Here is a 22,323-nt window from a genome sequence, read left to right as displayed (position 1 = left end):
GTTGTTTTACTGTCTGATCGAGGGAATACTCGGTTCAGATGCGCTGGCCCACAGCTGGCCCCGAGGCCCACACAAATATGAGTTTCCCCCAGTGAGCCTACTAGCACAGACATTGCGCAAGGTCAGGGAGGACGTGCTTTCCTTCTTGCAGCAAGGGTTGGAGCGAAGGCTGTCTCCCTCCACCCTGAAAGTCTATGCTGCTGCCATCTTAGCCCACCACGACTTGGTGGAGGGTAAGTCAGTTGGGAAGCATGACCTGGTCATCAGGTTCCTTAGGGGGGCGAGGAGATTAAATCCACCCGCCCTCCTTCTTTACCCTCTTGGGATTTGTCTCTGGTGCTCAGAACACTTCAGAATGCCCCATTTGAGCCTTTGCAATCAGTAGACTTGAAAATCTTGTCTCTAAAAACGTTGCTCCAGGTTGCACTGGCCTCCATTAAGAGGGTAGGGGACCTGCTGGCTTTTCCGGTTTACGAATCATGCCTAGAGCTCGGGCCGGGTGATTGCCAGGTTACACTGAGACTCAGACCCGGATATGTGCCAAAGGTTCCCACCACTCCCTTCAGGGACCAGGTGGTGAACCTGCAAGCGCTGCCCTCAGAGGAGGTAGAACCAGCACTGGCTTTGCTCTGTCCCGTCCGCTCTCTGCGATGGTACGTCGACAGAACTCAAAGCTTCAGGACCTCAGACCAGCTCTTCGTCTGTTACGGAGGCCAGCAGAAGGGAAAGGCTGTGTCCAAGCAGAGGATGGGTAGTGGGTAGTGGGCTCCATCGCCCTGGCTTACCAAGCACAGTGCGTGCCTTGCCCGCTCAAGTTGTGAGCTCAGTCCACTAGGAGTATTGCATCCTCCTGGGCGCTGGCGCGTGGCACCTCTTTGACAGATCTCTGTAGAGCTGCGGGCTGGGTGACACCTAACATGTTCCCTAGATTCTATAGCCTACGTGTAGAGCCGGTCTCCTCCTGTGTTCTCGCCTCAAACTGGTAGAAGACACTGAGTGGACCCGGCTTGTGTTAGCTTGCTGTATGTGCTATTGCTCCAGAGAGTACCTACGGGTAAACCCTGTGAGTCCTCCGTCACCATCGGCTGCTGGACATATAGCGGAGCGTCCAGCACCAATTATTTTGAATGTTTTGTAAATGATTAGTTCATCATTAACTAACCACTTATAAATGACTTACAACTGAACGTTATTATAAAGTGGTACCAAATGGGTCACACTCAATGTTCATTATGAGTAATTCTTGCTGATAAAATCTGCTACCTCTTTTTTTTCCTTATTAGTTTAACATGATAGTACATTCTGATAAAAAGCTGTTTCATTTTCACTCCAAAATTTTTTTTTAATGTCATCAAAATGAGTAAAAAAAATAAATAAAAAAAATATATTATTAATGTATTTTTTAAATGTATTATTTTAGTTGCATGCACTATAATAAGGTTCTTTTTTTTTCAATTTCCATCTACATTTTCTGTAAGAATTTCAGTAATTCATTAAAGATCTGACACAAGTGATACTGCACCGGAGAAGTTAATTAGAAGTAAATAAATAGATTAAGGTCTTTTTTTTTTTAACTAGTGAAAATGAACCAGTTATTAATTATTCACTTAGTCATGTCTACAGCTCACTTGAATTTGTTCTAGATCATTAGATATGACTTTGTGGTGCCCTGGAAACCGATCTGATAAAGAGACCAGAAACTCTTTCCATTATGTGTGCAAATGTAAAAAAAAACTTCCCAAAATACTTCCCGTCCTAAATGGTATGCAAACTTTGATCTATCAGTATCATGTGTTAACAACAAGTCAACTACTCTTCAATGTTACAACCTCATGAAATTGAGGAACATCCTGTCTAAATGCATTGCACACACAAAATAACATTTTTCTTCCTCACATTTGTGTCCTGAGCTCCTGTAAAGTTAATCAAGAGGTTTACTTCTACCTCACTTCTGCAGTTTGAGAACAATATCACAGTAGACATTACAGTTTTATAGCCATTATGAATTTTATTTTTGATTTGGAGTACAGTGATTAATAATGAAGATGACAATTAGTACTTCATGTCAAATGGCTGACAGCCCCTGGTCTACTTCTAAAAAGACCACAAAAATATAAAACCTAAAATGTTTAAATGCCTCATAACTGTTTAATGTCGGCCCAAGTATTCAAACATATTTGTGTTTTATATTATTGCATGTAAGTGTTAATTGTGACACTATGCGTCATCTTTTAACAGGTTTTTTGTCGTCTGACACTGTGGTTGGAGCTGAAGAGCTGAATAAGAGATCTTTCTACAATGGATGTGAAGTTTTACTGCGTCCATCAGAAGGATGTGAAATTGCTTTAGCTTTTTCTCTGCACTCTATTTCAAGAAAGAACAAAACCTGAAACAAACTAAAACTAATTTATCTGGGAAAAAATATATAATAATACACTGCATTCATCAATGCAGTTAGGGTTATGTGACCTATATTAGCATACGGAAAGTCTTTCACATACTTGTAACTTGTATTTGTATATATGTATTACCTAAATAGAAAATTGTTTTAGGGTTTTACAAAAGTGGACATTGCCTTATCCAGAGATTTTGGACCTCGCTTTTTTCCTCACACTAAAGTCAGCACTGGTGCTTGCCAGATGAGGTGCTTACATGATGGTAACAAGAAGTTATGGTTGTAGACATTAGACCACAAGGATTAGCAAGAATTTACTCACAGTACTGACATCATAAAGTGAGAAACTGAGTACGTAATCCAAAATGTTTCCAAATGTTTAACAGATTTTCTCCCACATCTTGATCTAATAAAACTATCATGTGTTAACAACAAGTCAAATGGTCCTCAATGTTACAACCTCATGAAATTGAGTAATATCCAGTCTAAATGCATTACACAAATAAAATATACTTTTTCTTCCTCACATCTATTTCCTGAGCTTGTTTCTTAACTGGGGGATTCAGGGGGTCTTTGGTTTGTGGAAACACTGCAGTTGGTGTCACATCTTTTCATCACATTGATCTCTGTAATTCACCTCAGTTTCCTAATATATATACAAAAATTTCAGATTTTCTTCCATGGATCAAAAATAAGTTTAATCATCCTCAATGTTACAACCTTATGAAATTGCAGTAACAACATCCTGTCTAACTGCAGAATGCATTACACACAAAATCCATTGGGGCGTATTAACACAGACTAGGCTGTAGACTAGGAGCCCATGTGATAAGGGTGCCTCTGTTCAGCGGTTATGAAAATATTTTCGGATTATTCTTTTTCTACAATACTAGTAATTACTAGTGTTACTGGATGGAGGTTTTAAAATATCAGACAATTGACGAGCACTCGCTTATGATGGACTAATCTTATATCACCCCTCCCTACAACTTACACCACACCACTCACCAATAGTGGGTTTTCTAAACTGGCGCTTGTCACGAATAGGTATGGTTAATCTGAAAATGCACAAAGCTAATCTGAATTTGTTAATCGCTGATTGATTTGCAATGCATTTTTCAAACGGGCAGAGACCACAGCAAGGTCCTCAACACATTTTTAATAATGTCACATTAAAGACACGGAGAGACAGAGTAGTTTGCACCTAAGTGACACATCTGTACCATTTACTTCACAGGGCACATGTGCTTTCCATTTCATATGTATCTACTTGTGTGTTCTATCATGTAACTATGTCTTGTTTGGTCTCATCTGACAGCTGAACCTAATAGAGGTATTAAAGTATCATACAGTCTAGGTATTATTGCTTAAACATGCATTGAGGAGAATATGTTAATGTACTTCTCCCCCTCTTCATCACCCATTTGCCTTATCTTTTGGCTTCCTGTCAGTTGAAGATAATGATACATAGTGTGTGAAGCTTGTTTGCATGTGCTCATTGCGCCCTCTAGCGGTGTAGACTGCAAAAAACCTATGTACATGTCTTAGTTTCAGTAAGATCAAACTGAACAGAAACGTCTTTCTTTTCATCTCATGCTATGAGAGAAAAAAAACTCTTCATTGAATGGCTAGATTCACATGCTCCTTCTTTACATTCAAATGCACTGTCAGTGTAACGGTGGCCAGCTAATTGTGAAGGTAAACCTCACTCCCCTGATGTCAAGCAAACTAAACAATATCAAGTGGATATCCATACCAATTAAAGAAGATAACTTTTTTAAAGTTAAGTTAATTTGCCCTCAAAACTTCTTACAATAAACATAATAGGCTATAGGTGCTGGTCATATAATTAGAATATCATCAAAAAGTTGATTTATTTCAGTAATTCCGTTAAAAAAGTGAAACTTGTATATTATATAGACTCATTACATGCAAAGTGAGATATCTCAAGCCTTTATTTGTTATAATTTTGATGATTATGGCTTACAGCTTGTGAAAACCACAAAATCAAAATCTCAGAAAATTAGAATATTACATGAAATCACACAGTAATTACACAGTAATCCCATGGTCATTGAACCAGGTTTTGGTTATTTTGGCAGTGTGGGCAGGTGCAAATCCTGCTGGAAAATGAAGGAAGCATGAAGTGCTCTAAAAATGTCCTGGTCGACGCCTGCGTTGACTCTGGATTTAATAAAGCACAGTGGACCAAAGTCCTCTTTTCTGATGAGAGCAAATTTTGCATCTCATTTGGAAACCAAGGTCCCAGAGTCTGGAGGAAGAATGGAGAGGCACACAATCCAAGATGCTTGAAGTTCAGTGTGAAGTTTCCACAGTCTGTGTTGGTTTGGGGAGCCATGTCATCGGCTGGTGTTGGTCCACTGTGCTGTCCACTCAACGCAGCCGTCTACCAGGACATTTTCAGAGCACTTCATGCTTCCTTCAGCAGACAAGCTTTATGGAGATGCTGACTTCATTTTCCAGCAGGATTTGCACTGGCCCACACTGCCAAAAGAACCAAAACCTTTTGTCTATATAATATACAAGTTTCACTTTTTGAACGGAATAACTGAAATAAATCAACTTTTTGATGATATTCTAATTATATGACCAGCACCTGTACATTCAGGGCTGTACGTTAACTTTTTTTGCACATAGCACTGGTGCTACAGAGGTTGAAAGTTTTGTAGCACAGGCCAAACAGTTGTAGCACAAGTATAAGACGTCTGTTATCATCCCTGAAAACAAACACAAGTAATGGAGTTCATCATTTAAAGAGGCACTGATGTTCCATAAAGTGCACAAAAAAATACAGAACATCACAAAAATTGTGTTTTTAGACACACTTTTTATTCATTTGCTAAAAATGGAAGAGTGCAGAAACATAACACCTCTTACACCTCAACATTACACATCAAAGTAGAACAGATTGTCGCCCACGAGTGTTGACAGACACTGCCGTTTCAACATAGACCCGCCCTGATCGAGTTCACAGCTGCTGCACTGACGAGAATGTCTCCAAGCGTTGTAGGTGTTGTGTGGCTGGATGTATTAATCCACATAGCACTCTCTATTTACTCCCCAAATCTGAGGCAGCCAAGACGAGGTGGAATTATTTTGTTTTTAAAGAAAATACTCCCTCAACTCTACCGAAATTTGTTTATGTACTTGTGCACTTCTTATAACTTACTGTGTTTACTCAGCTCTTATGGTGATTTTCTGAAGTAAAACTGACGCTTCATCTTTTGTGTGATGTACAATAAACTTTATTAAACTCATCAGTATATGTTTGATCATCATTCGGACCTGGTCCGAAACAGCCGACTTGTAGGCTATTAATAATGGATACATACAAGCAGATGACAAATACATTATAACCGTAATTAAACTACTAAACTATACCTGTTCCATCTCTATACAGCACCCTGACTCTGTAGGCATTATTGTCCGACTCGAAATGAACACCGTTACTGAGAGTTTCTGATATTATCATCATTCCGTGAGAATGAAATTGTCCTAAGAGACTGAGTGCGAGCTCATGAAGCTCCGCCCCCTGGGTCGTCCAGCAGCAGCTTATTTGCATTTAAAGGGCACACACTAAAACAGCGCATTTTTCTGAGCCCCAAAAAATGACAATTTAAACATGCTGTAAAAAATGATCTGTTGGGTATTTTGAGCTGAAACTTCACATACACACTCTGGGGACATCAGAGACTTATTTTAAATCTTGTGAAAAGGGGCATAATACGGGACCTTTAAGGTTTCTTTACAAACTGTTCACACATTGGCAATAACAAAGCGATTTGTACATGAAAATATTGGGGAAAGTTAACTTTTAAAGGTCCCATTGTATGAAAATTTCACTTTATGAGGTTTTTTAACCTTAATATGAGTTTCCCTAGCCTGCCTATGGTCCCCCAGTGGCTAGACGTTTTGATGGGTGTAAACCAAGCCCTGGGTATTTTTGAGAAAATGAAAGCTCAGATGGGTGAATCTAGAAATCTTCCCCTTATGTCGTCATAAGGGGAAAGGTTACCTCCCCTTTCTCTTCTTTGCCCTGCAAAAAGAATTTGGCCCGTCCATGAGAAAATGAGCTGCGCGAGCGCGATATTGGTTTTTCCTCGAGAGACATCATGGCTTGCAAACGAGCGAAGCATGGCAGTTGCTCAGTGTTTGGATGTACAAATGAATACAAAAGTATTTTTTTAGTTCCTTCATCCGAGCCTCTGAAGAAGTGGGTTATGTGAATTTCTGATGTGTAATTGTTCAAGTTCAGACAGATAATCTTTCTCTCAAAATCGTTCAATACTGTTTATGCATCAGTAAATCAAGCCAGTGACTAAACAATCAACTTCACGTTGTTTCTCTTAGTAGGATGAAAATAATCTTTGAATAAAACTGTGATTATTACAAAAAGCGATCAAAGAAAAATCCCTTTCCAATCGCCCAAGCTGTCAATCACACAGTGCGAGTTTATCTGGACACTTGCCAAAACTCGTTATGAAATCAATGACGCTGTTACACTGCACAAGGAAGCTCTTACTGTACTTACCTCATGTTTGCATTGGTGAAATCATTAGTGAGAGTGCAGAAACTGCGTTGCAATGATAAGATCTTCATTCACGCGATCAACAAGCTGTCATCTGCTCAATGCTCATCACTGCAACCTTTTATGTGATGGGAATAGATCTAAATACTTAAAAAACTTCTCACGATTCGTATAATAGCTGTAATAGTAAAAGTATTCGAGAGAGTTATTTCATATGCAAGCATGTCAGCCAATCACAGCAGTGGGCGTTTACACTGAAGTCTCACAGCAGACACGCCCCTTCAAACAGAGCATTCAAATCAGAGGCTAAAATCAGGCTAGGAAATATGCCTTTCTTATTTCTAAATTATAACAACTTTTGTTCTAAAAAACATACTAACATTATAAGGGCACCCCAGGAAACATTCTAAAATAATAAAATAATCCATGCAATGGGACCTTTAAAAGTAATGCATTACAATATTGTGCACTCCCTAAAAAAGTAACAAATTGCATTAGTTACTTTTTATGGAAAGTAATTTGTTATGTTACTTTTTCTAAGCTGGACTTGCTTGTTAATGTTTTAATTAAAGAAAAGTATTATTTTTGGCAAATGTGAAGGCCCTTTCAGACCAAAGGTGAAATGAATAAGCCTCAGGCTGAAGGAAATGCAGATTAACATCTGTACAGTAGAGGGCGCCACTCAAACAAACCTTTCAGCTGTGCTGCCATTCTGGATTGCAAAAGAATAAGAGGCAAAACACTTTTACTTTAGCAATCAAAAAGGGGGTGAAAAAGGAAACACAAATGTAATGTTTAACCTGACTGAATTGGAACAACAAAAGTCAGCAGCAAAGAAATTGGATAATAAAGTGAGATTAAGTACATACATTACATTTATCAATTTAACATATTTAATTATTGCATTTTTGCATAATATTCTGAGTTTGCTTTTCACTGTTTTTATTCATTTTGAGGAATACTGAATCTGTTTTTGTTCTAGTGAGAGGAGTAAATGCATGCTCACATTTAGTCTAGAAATACAATAACCATCATGTTCACACACAGCGCACACAACGCCTCTAAACCTTACTCAAGATTTCTCTCAACATGGGGACAGTAGAGATGTTGGTCAATAAATGGGAAAACGGAGTAGCATTACTTATTTGGAAATAGTAACTTGTTGCTCATTTAAAAGTAATGAGTAACTTTACTAGTTACGTGAAAAAAAAAGAGAGAGAAAGAATCAGATGTAGGCCTACTTGTAATGCGTTGCCCGCAAAACCAATAAGAACAAATCAAAAGATTCAAATGAATATTGCAAATGGCTGGGAAAATGCTGTTTCACACTCACAATATTCATTATGAGTAATTCTTGCTGATAAGATCTGCAACTTTTTTTTTCTCTCCTTATTAGTTTAACATGATAGTACATTCTGATTTAAAAAAAGATGTTTCATTTTCACTCCAAGCATTTTTTAAATGTTATCAAAATGAGTAAAAAAAATTTTTTTTATTATTAAATGTATTTTTAAAATGTATTATTTTAGTTGCATGCACTATAATACGGTTCTCAATTACCATCTACATTTTCTGTACCAATTTCAGTAATTCATTAAAGATGTGACACAAGAGATGCAGCACCGGAGAAGTAAATAAGAAGTAAATAAATATATTAAGGTCATTTTTTTTTCTTTTTAACTTGTGAAAATTAACAAGTTATTAATTATTCACTTAGTCATGCTACAGCTCACTTGAATTTGTTCTAGATCGTTAGATATGACTTTGTGGTGCACTGGAAACCGATCTGATAAAGAGACCAGAAACTCTTTCCATTATGTGTGGAAATTTAAAAAATAAATAAATAAATAAAAACACTTCTGCAGTTTGAGAACAATATCACAGTAGACATTACAGTTTTATAGCCATTATGAATATTATTTTCGATTTGGAGTACAGTGATTAATAATGAAGACAATTAGTACTTCATGTCAAATGGCTGACAGCCCCTGGTCTACTTCTAAAAAAAACACAAAAATATAAAACCTGTAATGTTTAAATGCCTCATAACTGTTTAATGTCGGCCCAAGTATTCAAACATATTTGTGTTTTATATATTGCATGCAAGTGTTAATTGTGACATTATGCGTCATCTTTTAACAATTTTTTTTTTTTTTTTTTGTCGTCTGACACTGTGGTTGGAGCTGATGAGCTGAATAAGAGATCTTTCTACAATGGGTGTGAAGTTTTACTGCGTCCATCAAAAGGATGTGAAATTGCTTTAGCTTTTTCTCTGCACTCTATTTCAAGAAAGAACAAAACCTGAAACAAATTTATCTAGGGGAAAAAATGCTTCGAATGACTTCAGTGCAATGTTATCATATAGGAAATGTGTTAGATTTAATATGAAAAAAATATGTATACACTGCATTCATCAATGCAGTTAAGGTCATGTGACCTGTAGCATTGCATATGCAAAATCTTTCACATACTTAACTTGCATTTGTATATAGTGTTACCTACATAGAAAATTGTTTTAGGGTTTTACAAAAGTGGACATTGCCTTATAGAGCTTTTGGACCTCGTTTTTTTCCCTCACACCAATGTCAGCACTGGTGCTTGCCAGATGAAGTGCTTATGATGGTAACAAGAAGTTATGGTTTTAGACATTAGTCTCCACCCACTGAAAAAAAAGAATAAATACTCTGCTTCTTCTGCAGACACTCACTGATCATCTTCTTCATCATGACCATCATCATCATCTCTCTGCTCCTGCTGGCCTCTCTGCTGCCACACCTGACCTTCACTGGTGATATTGATTATATTACAGCAAATTATGATGATTTTTAAGAATGTTTGATTCGTATATGTGCTGAATAAGTTGACTGACAGCACTCTCTCTCTCAGCTCATGTGAATGTGGGTATAGTGAACGGCACAGAAGCCAAACCCCACTCCAGACCCTACATGGTTTCTATCCAGGTGAAAAGTCAACATATCTGTGGTGGATTCCTCATTTCTGATGAGTTTGTCTTGACTGCTGGACATTGCCTAATGAAGTAAGACTGTAATTTTTTTTCTAAGCTAAAATCATGAATTTATAGAAAAATGTTTCTTCATTACAATTTAGAGTAATCTGTTTTCAGAGGTGACTGTGAAAGTAATGTTCATATGACAAAAATATACAGTGCTAAGATAATACGAATCATGCAGTTATAATAAAAATAAGTTAAGCAATTTTAATAAAAAAAAAAAAGATTCAACTATTTTTTTTACGTCAGTTTAAATGTAATTTAAGTTGAAATTACATAAACATCCAAGTTGATTGTACTTAAAAATTTAAGGCAGCAAGGTTTTTTTTTTTTTTTTTTTACTGTGTTCAAGTTGTGATCATAATGATTACAATATATAGAAAATTTGGCAGTGGTGCATGTTGATTCAGAGTTGGCGTCATCTGAAATCTTCTTAGGGGTTGGCGTAATCTCTTCACAGGTTTTGGGTCATCTGAAATCTTCGTAAGAACTAATCTAATTTAAAAGTAAAATCTCAATTATGGTTTTATCATACCTTCACAATCTTCTCTGAAAGAATTAAGAAACTTAAAAGCTGAAGTTAAGATGAATGTTTCCATAAACAGAGAAGAAGTGCTGACAGTTGTGGTTGGTGCACATGACCTACGAAAAATGAACGTCCGCATTAAAGTGAAGTCCTACTACAGACATCTGGATTATAGTGAAAAACCTTTTCGGAATGACATCATGCTTTTGAGGGTAACAGACTGCATTTATACCAGTTTTTGAAAATGATACCTAATCATTTAAACACTGTCTATTAACATATAATTGCATTTTTGAATTGCAGCTAGAGAAAAAAGTCGAAAAGAACAAAAATGTCGAATGGATTTTAATACCAAAGACAGAAGAAGACATCCCAGCAGATTCTGTTTGCAGTGTTGCAGGCTGGGGACTTTTAGTAACTAATGGCACTGCAAGCCCAGTCCTCATGGAAACAAATTTGAAGATCATGGATAACAAAAAATGTGAAAATATTTGGGGATCGACATTCTCAACTGCACAGATGATGTGTGTATATGGCCATGGAGGAACCTGTGATGTATGTAAACTTTTTATATATATATATATATATATTAGTAATTAACAAATAAAATAAATATATCTGTAGAATAATAAACAAATTATTATTTTGATTTACTTAACACATTACAATGCTTGAAGCAGTCTCAGTGTGCTGAAGAGAATCCTTGTTTTTTTAACAGGGGGATTCAGGAGGTCCTTTGGTTTGTGGAGACACTGCAGTTGGTGTCACATCTTTCGGTGACATTTATGACTGTAATTCACCTAAATATCCTGAAGTTTATACGAAGATTTCAGCATATCTTCCATGGATCAAAGACATAATTAGCAATAATTGACTTTAACAATAAAAAAGATGTGTTGTACTAGTTCTTAATCAAATATGTTTCCAAATGTTTAACAGATTTTCTCCCACATCTTGTTCTAATAAAACTATCAAGACAAGTCAAATGGTCCTCAATTTTATAACCTCATGAAATTGCAGTAACAGTAAAAGTTTATTTTCAGATTTTTCAGATCTTCCATTGATAACAAGCATTATTGGATATGTTAATTTAATTAATTGCCAGGGAACTGGGGTGATTTTGCTTTTTTAAAGTTAAGTTAATTTGCCCTCAAAACTTATTTCAATAAACATAATATACATTGCAATATATATAAATATGTACTGTGCGCTTTCATCTCAATAACAAAATAAACAAATTATCCTGAACATTGTATAATCATTTGTTACTTGTGTCATAAAGCAGAAAAGAGGCTCTCGGGAAACATAATATCATGAAGGAAATGCAGATTCACATCTGTACAGTAGAGGGCGCCGCTCAAACAAACCTTTCAGCTGTGCTGCCATTGCAAAAGAAGAGGCAAAACAAAAATTACTGGGGGGGGGGGAAACACAAATGTGATGTTTAACTTGATTGAATTGGAACAACAAAAGTCAGCAGCAAAGACATTGGATAATAAAGTGAGATTAAGTACATACATTACATTTATCAATTTAACATATTTAATTATTGCATTTTTGCATAATATTCTGAGTTTGCTTTTCACTGTTTTTATTCATTTTGAGGAATACTGAATCTGTTTTTGTTCAAGTGAGAGGAGTAAATGCATGCTCACATTGGTCTAGGGAGACCGGGGACAGTTGCAACAGGGGATGGTTGCAACATGTCATTTTTCTCCAATCAGAAACAAGCTAGTGATGACACTCATACTGAACATGCACAGTTAGACCCTCCCCCCACCAAGAAGACAGTAGACATATTCAAACAACAAAACTTTGTTTTGGAGGTATGAAAGTAAATTTTTTCATGAGATGTATTTTTGTCATACTGTCCTTACATTTTGTATGAATTAATCAAAACTAACTTAGTTTGACTTATTGTTTTGTTGACTTCTAAGTGACATGGGTCAAAGTCAGTGGGTCTAGCAGGCATATGATGTTCTGTCATGGCTGACAGGGTTGGGGACGGTTGCAACAAGTTATAAATTGCATGTTTAATAAAGGTTTGTTGCATTGCAAATTGTTCAATTCTTCCCGTCTGACACTGAAATATGGAGAGATTGAATAGCATCTGTAACACCTGCACACTGAATCTATGTAGGCCTATGTTCTACACATAAACAAACAAAACTCAATAACTGTTATTTGATAAATATGACTAGGCTACAGTAATATTATTGTATAAATAATACTATAATATTATAGTAGGCCTAAAACAGTTAATATTTTCATAATTCTATGCTCATTGAGACAAAAAGCTAAAGTTAATTAGTGAAATTGAAGGTATTTTTAACATTGCAACCACATTGCAATACTGTGAACGATGTCATATGTAATCATCTTTAAATTGTATGAGTAATTAGCAGACAGATGCAAGTTTAATATATACAAATTCGGTTGGTCTAGTCCAAATAGTCTCTGAGTAACTGAGAGAAATGCAAAAAGTGTTGCTTATTTGGAAAAGTAATGTGTAACTTTAATTGTTACTTACATTTTTTTTTTTATTTTTTTTTTTTTATCAGATACTTGTAATGCGTTGCCCCCAAAACCCATGAGAACAAATCAAAACATTCAAATGAGCATTGCAACTGGCTGGGAAAATGCTGTAATTCTTGCTGATAAGATCTGCTCTTTTTTAACCTTATTAGTTGAACATGATTGTACATTCTGATAAAAAAGCTGTTTCCTGTTGACAACATATGCAGCCCATGTCTTAAATGTATAATCTGATATGGATTTTCTGCCTGAACTGTTGTTTTTAATACATTTTAAGGTATGTTCATTCATGAGAGTATTTCATGTACAAATTTAACAGCAAATTTACTGTCCCTTACCGTTTTTCATCTTGACAGAGAGTTGTGGAGCTTATGAGCTCAACTGCGGTTCTAGCCACATATCTGTTCAACCACATCCACCCAGGCCATGGTGACCTTTTTTTTAGTTAGTTACTTATTATTTTAGTTGCATGCACTATAATACGGTTCTCAATTTCCATCTACATTTTCTGTTAGAATTTCAGTACTTTTATTTTATTTATTTATGCCATGTTATTAATTATCCACTTAGTCATGTCTACAGCTCACTTGAATTTGTTTGAGATCATTAGATGACATTGTGGTTCCATGGAAGCTGGTCTGATACATAGTTACAAGAAGCTCAATGTCTCCACCCACCCTTATATTTATACAGTGTTTTATCATCAGAGCTCACTGATCGTCGTCTTCATCATGACCATCATCATCATCATCTCTCTGCTCCTGCTGGCCTCTCTGCTGCCACACCTGACCTTCACTGGTGAGACTAACTGAACTGAATATTGATTCATCTAGTTAATAATGCAACTAACCCCCCTCCCCCCTCCCCTCCCCTCTCTCTCTCAGCTCATGTGAATGTGGGTATAGTGAACGGCACAGAAGCCAAACCCCACTCCAGACCTTACATGGTTTCTATTCAGAAGAACTGGCTCCATAACTGCGGTGGATTCCTCATTTCTGATGAGTTTGTCTTGACTGCAGCACATTGCTGGAACAAGTACAGTCTATTGTTTGGAAATGTTTATCATGACATTTGACATAGGCTTCTATACTCTAAAAGAAAAGGCTGATTATATTGATAAAATCTATTTGATATTAACAGACTGGCGAGTATGACAGTTGTGGTTGGTGCACATGACCTAAAAAACACGGCTGAGGGTTCAGTCCGCATCGGAGTAAAGTCCTACTACCAGCATCCAGACTTTACCGTGGAACCTGTTAGGAATGACATTATGCTTTTAAGGGTAACAATCTGCACTCATTTCAGTTCAAAATGATATCTGGTAACACTTTAGAATAATGGTCTGTCATTAATAACTAAGCAGGAAGTAATGCAGGACTAACATTAACACTTCATCTACTAACTAATATAGAAACAAGCTTATCAGTAAGTATTATCAAATTCAGGAGATAGTTCCTTATTAGGTAATCAATAATTAATCAGCCTCATAAATAACTATTAACTACTGACAAATTATGTCACATTATCACGTGTCTGAAACGTAATTAGTCATAATTTTTACTCTGAATAGTCATAAAATGCATCACTAATTATTCGTGTTACCTAGTCACTATGCAGGAACTACTAATAATCTGGACCATTATTTCTAAAGTGAAAAAGATGTTTTAAACTGATCAATAGGCCATATCTTAACACAGCTGCAAATTATTTTATAATCTTACCTGTACATTATTTAAAAACTTCCGCTAAGGAAAAAAATAGCCCTACAACGTACAAAACTATTGACAGCAAGACAAACACTTAAACAATATTCAAGTAATTAATACTGGGTCGTTTCCATAACAATAACTAAGACGCAAGATGGCGCCAGTTGCATTTGTGATAAGAGACATAAACAAACCTCGAATACATGCAGCATCGTCATGTTTTCCTTCTCTTCCCCTCTGACTCTTAATCAGTATTTAATTGTGTTGCTTTCATGATATATGTCTCGGTCTTTATTGTTCCTGTTGTTATGTATTGTTATATATTTTTGTAGATTTTTTGGCATAAAAAAAAAAAAAAAAAAAAAAAACGGTGTGATGGATGACAGACCGCTAAATACAACGACTGGCCAATCAAAACCAAGTATTACACAGAGTGCAGCGTCAGCTAAATCACTGTAATTGTACTCTATGTTGCAATTTGCACATTTATCTTATTATTTTGTATATAATTTTTAGAAGTGGTTAGTGTATGGGTGTGCAGGGGCTCAAAAATATCATATAGTAAAATGTACAAATAGCCAGCATTTATAAGATAAATATAAAGGATTCATGTTTCTAAAGCTTTGCATACGTAAATGCTTTTATTTAGATGCTGTCAATACATCAATATTTAAGCATATCTGAACCTCTACAAAGATGCATAAATACTTGATCAGAAAATAAACCAGACAAACAAATCTCAACTAAAGGGAAATGATCTAAGACGGGTTACATCTGTTATGATAAAATAAAATAGAATAAAATACAATTTTGAAAACCATCGTTCAATATGATTAAATCTTTCTATGTGATTTTTGTGCAACAGCTGGATAAAAAGGTCACCCAAAGTGAGAAAGTCAACTGGATTTCCATACCAATGAAAGAAGAAGACTATGAAGTGCATTCGGTGTGCAGTGTTTCAGGCTGGGGAAGACTGAATATTAATGGCCCACTTAGCAGTCGTCTCATGGAGACAAATGTGAGGATCATAAATAACACAAATTGTGAAAATAAATGGGGAGAAGACAACTTTTCAGCTTCACAGATGATGTGTACATATGGCGATGGAGGAAGTTGCACCGTAAGTATAAGATCATCATCTGTCATTTGATCCAAACACTGACTGATATGAAGCCCAAAACTGTGCACTTTGTGTTTGCATTGTTAACAGGGGGATTCAGGAGGTCCTTTGGTTTGTGGAGACACTGCAGTTGGTGTCACATCCTTCGGAGACCCAGATGTCTGTAATTCACCTAAACTACCTGAAGTTTACATGAAGGTTTCAGCATATCTTCCATGGATACATAAGTTTATTGGAAATGTTTATTAACATTTTCTTGATTTTGTCTTGAATGTCTCCAAATTGTTTCAATAAATGCATCAATCATCCATGAGTCAAGTTGCTTTTTTTTTAATCTATCCCTATTTTAATTTTTTTTGTATCACATTTATAGATTACAGATATAATATTTCCAGTAGGCAAAATGCTCTGCCCACAATGGTTTATGCAACATTGAAGTTGAAGTTGATGTGAAGTTTTACCACATCCGTCTTGAACACTGTGAAACTGCACTGCCTTTACAGCACAAACCATCTTTGATTGGGACAGAATTGTAAAGCAAGAATTCACTGGAACTTTGCAGATTATGAGATTTTCACAATAATTGATTGAACATCTGCTTTATATTCTGAGTTCAATACAAGTTAAGCTTGTATAGCAGTTGTTATTGTTGATTATCACAAAAAATAATATGAATACAAGCACTTAAAATAAAAGTGAATCCATAAATGTTAAAATACTCACTTTTTCAATAGTATAGCCACAAGAGACATACAATATGGGTCAACACAATTTTAGTGTGAAAAAAATCACTTACTAACCTTTTTTAGTGTAAAGTTATATTCAGTTTTTTACAACTTTGCCACAGTGATAATGGCGTTAACACTTAAGTGACTGTAAAATTATGAACTTTAGTATTAAACCACTTTACAGCTCAAATCATACAACAGTTTCATCAGAATAGTTAATGCTTTTTATAAAATTACAGGATTCACATTTCTGCTTTTAAAACCTGCAAAAATTGACCCCATTCACATCCATTATGTGCCTCACCGTAAAAAAAATAAATAAATAGTTTTTGCTTTTCAAAAGAAAACAAGTCGGTTTATGCTGTTGATTTATCTTAACTATTGAAAAATGTATATTATGTTATACATAATGCATTTTATGTAATAAAGCTTACAAAAATCGGTTACACTTTATTTTAAGGTGTCATTGTTACAGTGTAATTATATATTTAAGTACTATGTAATATTAAGTAACTACATGTACTTACTATAGGGTTAGGGATTAGGATTTGGTTGAGGGTTAGCTGCATGTAATTATGCATAATTTACTGTTATTACTATGGTAAGTATATGTAACATATGTAACAAAGACACTGTAAAATAAAGTAGTTTCAGAGTTTATAGGAGGTTAAACAAATAAAAAAAAATAATAATTAATTCACCTGTTCTATCAATTATGTCATTAGTATTCCTTTGGTATTTAAGCCCAGTGTTTTCTGTGTTCATTGTTCGGTGTCGTCAATATTTGATTGTGGTTGTGTTCTCCAGTGTTCCCTGTTGGATTTATTATTAAATACTATTCTATTTCCTTGATCTCCTGTGTTCGTGTGATTTGTACAACCAGATTGTGACAGAACACCAAACCTAAACAGAAGTTAATTCACCATGGACCTTCCCACCGTTCAATTGTTGTGCCTGGAGCAGGAAGACCACAGGAAAGCCACACTCGGGATTTCATCCAGCTAGCATGCCAAACAAACTAGCCGGACCGCTCGCTCTGTGTCTTTTACATCACCACCCTGAGCGAGTGGTCCAAAAGAGGATTTTGCTTCATTCGTGGAGTGGGTGCTGGTGAACAATGACTCAACATTCACCATCGGCACTACAGACAAGGGAGACCAGCCTGCCGTGATGCACGAGCCTGAACCTGAGGAGAGGAAATATCCCCGGAGCCTGAGCCCTTTCGAGTCTGAACAGGTGCGCAAGCCGGCAACACCGCTGATCGCCGAGGGAGTGCTTGTGGAGTTCAGAGGCTGGAAAGATAGCCCCGTCCACATCCCCACTGCTGAGTGTGAGTACGAATTTGCCTCTGGAAGTTATTTTGATGAACTTAAGGACATTTTTGAGGAGGTTTTAATAGACATTTTTTGAGGAGATTATTCCTAGTTCCCCTGTATCTCCAGCGCTTCCTGTATCTTCAGAGTTCCAAGTTTCTCCAGCGTCCCCTATATTCCCTGAATTCCCGCCTCCATCTCCCACCTCCTCCATCAGCCAGTTCCTTAGCCCCTCCTCCGCTGCTGTCCTTCAGCCCCTCGACATCTCCCATGTGCTGTAAAGATCTGCCAAGTGTCTTCAGGCCACCAGCTCCATCCAGCACAGAGGAACCCCTGTCTCCGCCTCCAGACTCTGTGCCCATCGCTCCACCTGGGCTCCTCACTCCCTCGTCTCCACCGGAGATCATCGGCCATACAGCTTCTCTGGGCTCTCTTGTCCCTCCGGCTCCACCTTGGTCAGCCTTCGACCTGCCTGCACCTTCGGCACATTTGTCTTTCTATTGTAGCCTCAGTTTCCTGTACTTATCTGACAGGAGTGGCACCCGGTGTGTCTTCTGCTGCTGTAGCCCATCTGCTTCAAGGTTCGTGTTGTGCGTTCAGAGATGCTCCTCTTCTCGGTTGCCTCTCTATCAGCTTGAACCAGTTGTCATTCTCCTCTGACCTCTGGCATCAATAAGGCATTTTCGCCCACAGAACTGCTGCTCACTGGATATGTTTCTAACCATTCTCTGTAAACTCTAGAGATAGCTGTGAGTGAAAATCCAAGTAGATCAGCAGTTTCTGAAATACTCAACAACCAGGCCACGTTCAAAGTCACTTTAATCACCTTTTTTTCTTCATCCTGATGCCCAACTTCAGCAGATTGTCTTGACCATGTCAACATGCCTAAATGCATTGAGTCGCTGCCATGTGTGATAGACTGATTATTAGATAATTGCGTTAATAGAAAGTTGAACAGGTGTACTTAATATAGTGGCTGGTGAGGTGACTGTGTTTGTGTGTGTGTATATGTATATATATATATGCATCTGAAATCGCATACTGTATAGGTACTACATTTGGTTTGATACTTATTTTGTGACTTAAAAAAGTATGTTCTATTTAGTATGAATGTGTATAGTATGAATTAAATTTGGACATACTACATCCACCTCATTGTCATTGTCATGTGACATACGGTGTCAGTTGCGTCGCTTCACTTCCACTTTGTGTATGCATTGTTAACAGGGGGATTCAGGAGGTCCTTTGGTTTGTGGAGACACTGCAGTTGGTGTCACATCCTTCAGAGACCCAGATCTCTGTAATTCACCTAAACTGCCTGAAGTGTATATGATGGTTTCAGCATATCTTCCATGGATACATAAGTTTATTGGAAATGTTTCCTGACATTTACTTGTTTTTGTCTTGAATGTCTCCAAATTGTTTCAATAAATGCATAATATGTCAATCCTCCATGAGTCAAGTTTTGTTATCTGGCATTTGGTCACTGTAAATATACAGTAAAGGTCTACTTTATTTTTGTATCAAGTTTTTTAAAGAGATAGTGTATTTCCTGTAGGCAAGATGCTCTGCCCACAATGTTTTACCACACGGATTCAGGATATTTTGCGAAACATTTCCTGCCCAAAACATGTACTTAGTGAAGGGGGTGGATTGGAATCCACTGCTGCTTCAATGTATATGTAAATTATAATCAAGGTATTAATCAATATTTTTTCCTTCTAAATATCAAATGAGTTGAATGACTTCTCTGGAGATTTTACTTTGTTATAGAAGTTACCAGTGTGATTACTGAAATGTTCTTTTCATGTATTCTTTAATGTCAGTATATGATATATGAATGCAGTAACAGTGCTTGCTCATTTAGCCCGGCTTCCAGAAATGAAATAGGGACATGTTTTGTGTTTGAGAAAGGTCTTCAGCGTGTTAAAACAAATAGGGGTCATTGAAGTCTATAGTTTAAGGGACCATTTCTCAGTTAAAGCCTATATTTTCCATTTAGACTAAAGTGTTCTATATCCTTGAGAGAAAGAACTTGTTATCTTGATGTTTTGAGACGAGACTCCTGTTTATAGTTAGAGCCTGGCCAAATCCAACCTTGGAAAAGCTGTGTGTCTGTGTGTGTGTTAGTCTTATTAGTTACAGGTTAAGGAACAACTGGCATTATTGGAGATTGACTGAGTTGTTGTTCTGGACATGCTGGCGCCCAGCAAAGCAAATCTGAGACCAGGAAGGTCACGACGTGCCTAACTTCAGGGTCCGAGTGTCAGCTGCATAATCGATGGAGATATGCTTCCATTTATCTGTATATGTGTGGAAAATTACTATGTTTATCTATTTATTAGCCAATGAGAATCATTCAACTTGTAAGCAATGATGTAGCTTAGACCTTGGTGAAGAGTATAACTGCTGTGATCTTTGTAACTGTAAGCGGGGCGGCCTACAAACTCCTGTGTGAGTCTTGAAGCTGACTTCTGCTGATGAAACTGCAAACTATCTTCAGTAAAACGCCTCGGTTACGACTGTAACCTCGGTTCCCTGAAGAGGGAACGAGCGTTGCGTCGAGAATGACGCTATGGGGAACGCTTTGCGTGATGACGTCTTGAAGCACATGTAAAATCAGTCCAATGGTGTAGCGGGACGTCAGAGGCGGGTGACGTCACGTACCAGGAAGCTATAAAAGCCGGCCCGAAACAGAAAACGAAAGCTTCGTAAAAGTCTGAAGTCGAGCTGACAGGCATGAAGGAGATATGGCAAGGCGACGCAACGCTCGTTCCCTCTTCAGGGAACCGAGGTTACAGTCGTAACCGAGGCGTTCCCTTTCAAGGGAACTCCCGTTGCGTCGAGAATGACGCTATGGGGAACGTCTATACCAACGCCTCCATAGCTACGAATGTCTGTCCTGTGTGTAATCTAATAGAGCAGCACTAGGATGACAAAACATGAGACCCTGGAGCAGAGTCTAGATCCAAAGAGTAAAACCTGACGAAAGTGTGCGGTGAGGACCAGCCTGCCGCATCACAGACATCCTGTAGTGAAACTCCTGAAATAAGGGCCTTAGAGGCCGCCATACTCCTTGTAGAGTGCGACCGGACAGCCAAAGGAGAAGGCTGCCCAGCCGCCTCATAAGCAAGTGAGATAGCCTCGACCACCCACTTGCTCATCCTTTGCTTAGACACTGGACCTCCTTTGTTAGGGGACCCAAAGCACACAAATAATTGATCACTTTTTCGCCACAGGGCAGCTCTGTGGACATATGCGTCTAACGCCCGCACAGGGCAAAGCAAATTATTAGCCTCCTGGTCCGCATTTTGAAAGGGAGGAGGACAGAAGGCCTGCAGAACAATAGGTCTGACCACATTAGTGGGGACCTTGGGGATATAGCCCGGTCTCGGATGAAGAAATGCTTTGATCATACCCGGAGCAAACTCCAAGCATGACGGAGCAACCGACAACGCTTGGAGATCCCCAATTCTCTTGAGAGAGGAGATAGCAAGAAGGAAAAGAGCTTTCAGCGTTAAAAACTTCTCAGGAACCTCCTCAATAGGCTCAAAGGGGGCCAGGGACAAGCCTTGTAATGCAATGGACAAGTCCCATGGCGGCACCCTAGAGCGGACTGCAGGCCTCAGCCTCCAAGTGCCACGAAGGAAACGAGATACCAGAGGGTCCTTCCCCACAGACATTCCACCCAAAGGAATGTGGTAAGCACCTATGGCCGCCACATAGACCTTTAAAGTGGACGGGGTCAGACCTGCAGTGAACCGGTCCTGCAGGAACTCCAGCACTGTACCAATTGGGCAGTGGACTGGGTCCAACCGACGGTCACTACACCAAGAAGTGAATACTCTCCACTTCAGGGCATAAAGTTTCCTCGTGGAGGGAGCTCTGGAATGTAGAATGGTCTCTACAACCTCAGTTGAGAGACCTGACTCTATGAGCTGGGCCCCCTCAGAGGCCAAGCCCACAGGTTCCACAGTTCTGGGCGGGGGTGAAATATTGAGCCCCCTGCCTGGGACAGAAGGTCTCTCCTGACGGGTAACTCCAGAGGATGCCCGTCGAGGAGGGAGACCAGATCGGGAAACCATACTCTGCCCGGCCAGCGCGGGGCTATAAGAAGCAGGCAAACCCGGTCCCTGCGAACTCTCTCCAGAACTCCCGGGAGCAGAGCAACTGGGGGAAAGGCGTACAGACGTAGCCTCGGCCACGTCTGAACCATAGCATCCAGTCCCAGAGGAGCTGGATGCGTGAGGGAGAACCAAAGTGGACAGTGAGACGTCTCTCGAGACGCAAACAGATCCACTTGTGCTTGGCCGAACTCCCTCCATATCAGCTCCACCACCTCGGGGTGGAGCCTCCATTCCCCGGGCCTCGGCCCCTGCCTCGACAGAGTGTCTGCTCCTATATTCTGGACCCCGGGGATGTAAGCTGCCCTGAGTGACAG

General features: G+C 38.3%; 2 protein-coding genes across 2 annotated transcripts; both read left to right on the top strand.

Moving 5' to 3' along the window:
• Positions 1–9,655: 9,655 nt before the first annotated feature.
• LOC311084659 (granzyme B(G,H)-like) lies at positions 9,656–11,728 on the top strand. The gene is made up of 5 exons (XM_084116843.1): positions 9,656–9,732; positions 9,831–9,981; positions 10,560–10,692; positions 10,784–11,035; positions 11,199–11,728. The coding sequence occupies exons 1-5, from the start codon at positions 9,669–9,671 to the stop codon at positions 11,352–11,354; spliced, it is 756 nt and encodes a 251-aa protein (XP_083972969.1). The 5' UTR covers positions 9,656–9,668; the 3' UTR covers positions 11,355–11,728.
• A 518-nt stretch (positions 11,729–12,246) lies between these two features.
• On the top strand, positions 12,247–16,154 carry LOC311085388 (mast cell protease 1A-like). Its single transcript, XM_084117900.1, has 8 exons — positions 12,247–12,306; positions 13,042–13,124; positions 13,372–13,444; positions 13,709–13,813; positions 13,900–14,050; positions 14,156–14,297; positions 15,587–15,841; positions 15,932–16,154. Exons 2-8 carry the CDS (start codon positions 13,071–13,073, stop codon positions 16,088–16,090), a joined length of 939 nt encoding a protein of 312 aa, XP_083974026.1. The 5' UTR covers positions 12,247–12,306; positions 13,042–13,070; the 3' UTR covers positions 16,091–16,154.
• Positions 16,155–22,323: the final 6,169 nt, after the last annotated feature.

Source organism: Abramis brama (genome assembly GCF_963993115.1).
Source record: "Abramis brama genome assembly, chromosome: 6".
Taxonomy (NCBI): domain Eukaryota; kingdom Metazoa; phylum Chordata; class Actinopteri; order Cypriniformes; family Leuciscidae; genus Abramis; species Abramis brama.
The sequence above is the reverse complement of the archived record's forward strand: the minus strand, read 5'-3'. Positions and strand labels throughout refer to the sequence as shown.